The 6,000-nt window shown below is 37.6% G+C and overlaps 1 protein-coding gene across 3 annotated transcripts in view; it reads left to right on the forward strand.

Moving 5' to 3' along the window:
* Nucleotides 1–5,729, forward strand: part of Cnot6 (CCR4-NOT transcription complex subunit 6) — a 46,572-nt gene extending 40,843 nt beyond the window's left edge. For all 3 annotated transcript variants that reach the window (XM_005350168.3, XM_005350169.2, XM_013347428.2), the window contains 2 exons: nucleotides 1,027–1,229; nucleotides 3,828–5,729. In XM_005350168.3, coding sequence (XP_005350225.1) covers nucleotides 1,027–1,229; nucleotides 3,828–4,040 — 416 coding nt within the window. In that variant the 3' untranslated portion in view covers nucleotides 4,041–5,729. The remainder of the gene's footprint in view (nucleotides 1–1,026; nucleotides 1,230–3,827) is intronic.
* Nucleotides 5,730–6,000: the final 271 nt, after the last annotated feature.

Below are 6,000 nucleotides of genomic sequence, written 5' to 3' on the forward strand. Positions count from 1 at the left end.
TCTGAGGTAGAAATTAGGACCTTTTATCAAAAGCAATGCTCTTGATTTTTGTCATGAAGTAGACAAAAGTAGATTTGGAAAGCCTGATTGATCTTAAATGCTTTTCTATAGATAATACAGAGAATAAACCAGAGCCCTGTCAATAGCAAACTAGACATCCCTTCTGTATTCCAGCTCTTTGATTGTATTCTTATCACACAATGCTTTTGGACTTGCCTTTCTGTATGACTGTACACCATCATGTTGATAGTCGAATTTGATACTATATTATTGCTATCTCAACAAATAGAGCCATGAAGAAGAAACTTAAAATTTGTTTTCAAGGGCAGCAAAAAGTCCCTGAGATTGCTAATTCTTTAGCCCCATGTCATCAAGCTGTCTGGGGATCACTGCTGCTGAACAGCTGAGGATTCTCTGACAACTTCTCCATATGCTATTCTACCCTCTAGCTGCAAAGTATTGGAGATGGGGGAAGATTTCTGATAGCATTGTGGGGAAATGTCCCATCTTGCTAAGTAATGTAATAATAATGTTTGTAGAGCCTACTTTATGATTGAGAATTTATGAAAATAGTTAAGTTGCTTTCTCACTTGGTGGCATTCTGTTCCATAGTTTGGTAGTATGATAACACATAAAACCCAAAAGAGTTGTGTAACCCTGTAGATAATTTAGGATATGAAGAATCCTGCACACTATTTTGATGGTGATGTTGTCTTTAACTCTTTTCTTAAAAGTGGAAATAACCTAGAGTTCAGTAGTCATATTCCAGGCAACCTTTATATAAAACCATTGAAGGATTTGGGAGGACACATCTATTTATCAGATAGTTTTAAACAAACCAAAATTTAAATTTTTGGGTACTGTAATTACATAAAAATGAACTTGAGCAAATTATGATTAATTAAGAAAAACATCTTAGAGAATAGAAATTTTTGTGACTTTTTTAACTATTAAATGCTCTTTTAAAATTATATTTTGTTTGCTGTAGTATGCTTGACAACTACAAGTACACTTCTGTTTGTTTAGGTGTTGTAGAGTATTTGAGCACTGGTGGGGTAGAGACCAATCATAAAGACTTTAAGGAACTGAGGTACAATGAAAGTCTCACAAACTTCAGCTGTAACGGGAAGAATGGTATGACCAATGGAAGGATCACTCATGGTTTCAAGCTAAAGAGTGCCTATGAGAATGGCCTGATGCCTTACACGAATTACACATTTGATTTCAAGGTATGTCTTGTTATTGATAAGCTTTCAAAACCTTATTTTTATCAGCAAGTCTTATAACTTCTAAAGTTATAAACACCAGTGTATGTTCTGACTGGAACTGAGCAGCCTTAACTTACTAACAGAAGATGTTGTTGTTCTTCCATAGGCCACCATGTGATTGGTGTTAGTCAAATGGTTTCCATAGTGAGAAGTTGGGGGAAATATGACAGCTAAGCAGTCCTTGGTTATTCTTTATCCTGGTGTTTATTTCTTAAATACTGGCTACTAAAAGCTGGATACTGTAGTGTCTAGTTTGCAGTATCTGTTACACCTTAACTGAAACTTCTTTTTATGCCAAAATGAGGTTTATCTTAGCCACTGTTAAACAGTACTTATTTTGTGTTTATGTGGGTGCTTATGTTGCCACAGTGCTTGTGTTAGTCTTAAGGGCAGCTTGGAGGAGTCAGTTCTCCCCTTCTGTCATGTGGGTGGGCCCCTAGGGATTGGACATAGGTTGTCATGCTTGGTGACAAATGCTTTTACCCACTGAGCCATCTTGCCAGCCCTGTAGTTGTAGGGGTTGTGTGTGTGTGTGTGTGTGTGTGTGTGTGTGTGTGTGTGTGTGTGTGTGTGTGTTGTGCTGGGAATTGAATCCAAGGTCTTGTGTTTACTAGGCAAGTGTTCTTCTAAGCTTGTTCCTAGCCCTGGTTTTCAAAGTATGTTATGTGCTGTCTTACACAGTTAACAGCTTGCAGCCACCTTTTCTCAGTGACTGTTATTTTTGTACTTATAATGATTTAGATTCTTAGGCAAATTGATTAATAGGAAGATAAGGGTAGTGACCAACGTAGAAATCGTTTTCCCCCATTTCTATTGCTGATGCAAAGATAGACACTTGCATATATGCTTTAGTGTCTTAGGCAAGAACACACGAGAAAGGGGGGTGAAGTTAATGGAGGAGAGACTCCCAAATCAGCAGATCAATACCTGTGTGCTAGATGTACTTTGCACTTCTGAAGATGTGCAAAACAGACATAGCTCTGCACTTGTGCAGCTTTGATCAAATGGGAAAGACATCTTATTTTTTGTTTGAGACGGTCATGCCACATAACCCACACTTGCTCAAATTCTTAGTCTTCTTAGCCTCTTAAGTGATGGCATTACAGGTATACGTCACCACATTTAGCTTAAAAAAGCATACCTCATATCAGATAGCTTCACTAGTGTAACAGAATGCTTGTGGTGATTATCTTGATTATCTTGTTTGTTGGTTTGTTTGTTTGTTTGTTTTTGGCTCTCGCTTTTAAAGGTTCTTGTATATGATTAAGTTGTGCTATAGCTGTGGGCCTCTGTACTAGGACAGAATATCATAGTGGGAGCATTTGACAGAGCAAAAAGGAAGAGGAGAGCCTGGACTTCCAAAATCTTCTTTAGGAATGTGCTTCTGGTGACCTAAGGACTTCCCAGAAGGTTCTACCTCCTAAAGGTTCTTGGCATCTCCCAGTAGTACTACTTGGGGGACCAAACCTTTTAACACCTTTGTGAGGACGTTTAGTAAGGTTATATATAGTCAGTCTCAGCCATATAGGTGAGTATGTTCTTAACACCTTAGTGTGGGTGTTAGCAAGGAAAGAGAGCAGTGACTGCAGGACTTAGGAGGGTTTGATGATTGATAAGGAGTTAGCCAGGTGACAGGAAGAACATGAATATATGTGTAGGTTGTTAGGAAAGAGCTTATTGACAGGACTGGTTGTTGTGGGGTAGAATATTTAACTATGTAAAAATGTGTTATATTTGTTTATGTTGCAGAATATTTGTTTTAACACTGTAAAGATATGTTGCATTTGTTTATGTTACATTTGTTTAATTATGAAAAGATGTGTTGCTGTTTCACCTTGCCTGCCTAAGGCACCTGATTGGTCTAATAAAAAGCAGAACAACAAATAACTAGACAGAGGAGGGATAGGCAGGGCTGGCATAGAGAATAAATAGGAGGGGGAATCTAGACTTGGGAGAGAAGGAGTGAGAGGGAGAAAAAGTAGGAGACGCCAGGGGCCAGCCAGACATGGAGGAGCAGGAAAATAGAACATACAGAATGAAAGAAGTAAAAGTTCCAAGGCAAAATATAAAGAGAAACAGGTTAGGTTAAGTTATAAGAGCTAGCTAGAAAGGAGCATAAGTTAAAGCCAAGCACTCATAACTGTTTTGATTTGGGGGCTGACAGTCTGAGAAAGCCTGCTGCAGCTGGGTTGATTCTGCTGAGTTTGACTTTGACGGGTTTGTTTTCTGTTGATTATTTATTTATTTTTCGTTTTTCGAGGCATGGTTTCTCCTCAACTTTGGAGCTGTCCTGGAACTAGCTCTTATAGACCAGGTTGGCCTCAAACTCACAGAGATCCACCTGCCTCCTGAGTGCTGGGATTAAAGGCATGTGCCACAAGTGCCTGGCTGTTTTCTGGTTTTTGTGTGGTGCTGGGGCTTGCACATACTGCTGTTTCTTCAAGCTAGCAAATTGTTTTTGTTTACCAAATATGACTTCTAAGGATATGTCTTTGAAAAAACTTGTGATTTTCGTGTTTTCGTGCTTAGGCCTTAACCATGTTTATTGTTGTTTTTCAGGGTATAATTGACTACATCTTCTATTCTAAACCTCAGCTGAATACTTTGGCCATCCTGGGACCTCTGGACCACCATTGGCTAGTTGAAAATAATATCAGCGGCTGCCCACATCCACTTATTCCCTCCGACCACTTCTCACTTTTTGCACAATTAGAGCTCTTACTGCCTTTCCTGCCCCAAGTTAATGGTATTCACCTTCCTGGCAGGAGGTAGTCAAGTACTTTCAGAGGACCTCAGATTTACTTGTAAACTCATGAAAATCTGAATATAGAGGAGTGAGGTATGGCCAATAGGAATTTTTCTCAATGATCATTTGAATTTTCAGTCTGATTATTTGAAAAAGGATATAGTATGAAAGCCAGGTGCTAGCAACAGACAAATTCTGAGCCCAGTATGCTTTATATACTGCTAGACAGGGACTGGTGTGTTTACACCTATCTTTTAATTTGTTACCAGTAATTTTCCTGTTTCTTCTCTCCAATGTATATTGTCATGCCTTGAAATAGGAAGATTTGTGAGCAGTGTGCTATTTGCACAGAAATCACAGCACTGTTGTCTGAGGCCAGTAGTCACACCCGAAACCACTCTTCCAGACTGTACTCCTCTTTTTTTCAGACTTGTTTGTAAAATGATAGTTTGAATTTAGTCTTTATGATTGTATATGATCCACAGAAGACATGATTTATGAAATTTTGTACTTAAAAAAAATGAAAACAATTGTAAGCTAAGGGGTTTTTTTTTGTTTTGTTTTGTTTTGTTTTTTAACCTGTGTCCTATGTTCTGAAAGCCAGCTGGTAACAAAGTTGCAACAGACTTTCTCTGCAGTGATTTGCACTGTTGGGGTTTTGTTAGCCCTTTTGTACTACTTTATTTTTAAATTGAGAACATTACTCTTTAAATGTAAGTTTGCTTAGATCTTGGGATATTTTCTTGGACCAGAGGCAACTTATGTATGAATTCCTGAATTTCTATGGAAACTTTCTACCAGGACAGATAAGCTGATCTGTAGGCATTATGGACTGAATAAGATAGTTGACATATGTACATTTTGGTATTTTTAAATCTTTAACTTTTTAAGTTAAAAATTTACAGCTGTTTAGGTACAGCTTCTAAGTTCTTCCTGAGACATGTTCTGTTCTGTCTCCACTGTGCCTGCCTAAATTTGTTCTCACCAAGCACTGCCTGTGCATGCAGAGAAAATCTGTGCATCTTTTATATTTTTTAAAAACTAACATTTGTGAGACTTTTATGAAAATGCTTTTGTATGAGCTGTGGCTTTTCCTCGTTGTGAAGCGTTGGATAGCACATTCTGGAACATGTTCTTGGGTCCTGGGTCTTTGCTCACAGACCTAAGCACTGCTTCTTGGTGCCATTGCACCCAGAGTACCACTATCATGTGTATTCCTTATTTTCTTATGTTTTTAAAAATCATTCCTTTTTTAAAAGAAGAATAATTTTCTGTTTATGAAGCAGTATAAATTAGATGCATTTTCAAAACAAGTTCCCTAAGACAATTGTTCGGATCATTTTTAAAGTGACTAAGGAATTATAATATGTCAACCAAGATGAAAGTTATACTGTACCCTATATTTTGCCCATAGTGCCATTAGTAGATTAGAAATTAAAGTCACCTTTAACTTTACAAAGTTAACTTGTATATGTTCTGTTCTCAGTCATTGGTTCTCTCAAAATCAAATGAATTCAGAGGGAACTTGTCTGGCTGCTTTTGTTTCAACTGCAGGCAGTGGAGCAGAAGAACGCCGTGTGGCACTAAAATGAACTGTTGAGTAGTAACAGTTTTATACAGAGACTGAGCCATTTTGGATGACTCAAAATTTTATGAGAAAACATTTAATTGCTTATGCTGTTTTTAAGAGGAAATAAAATTACATACTGTTTAAATAAATGAATTTTTTCTTTTTAAGAAATTCTGTAAAAGGTCTTGATCTTGAATCTGCCTTGGACCTTTCCTTTAAGGTTTTTTGTTTTGTTTAATCTTAATTATGATGGTGAGTTTGTTTGTTTGTTGTGGGTTTTCTCTTTGTTCAAGTTGTGCTGGCACCAAACATATCTAGTTAGTAATCAACACTGGTATAGAACCAGTGCATACTTCTAATGGCTTTTTATTCTCTCTCTCTCTCTCTCTCTCTCTCTCTCTCTCTCTCTCTCTCTC

Source organism: Microtus ochrogaster, chromosome 7 (genome assembly GCF_000317375.1).
Source record: "Microtus ochrogaster isolate Prairie Vole_2 chromosome 7, MicOch1.0, whole genome shotgun sequence".
In the NCBI taxonomy this organism is placed as follows: domain Eukaryota; kingdom Metazoa; phylum Chordata; class Mammalia; order Rodentia; family Cricetidae; genus Microtus; species Microtus ochrogaster.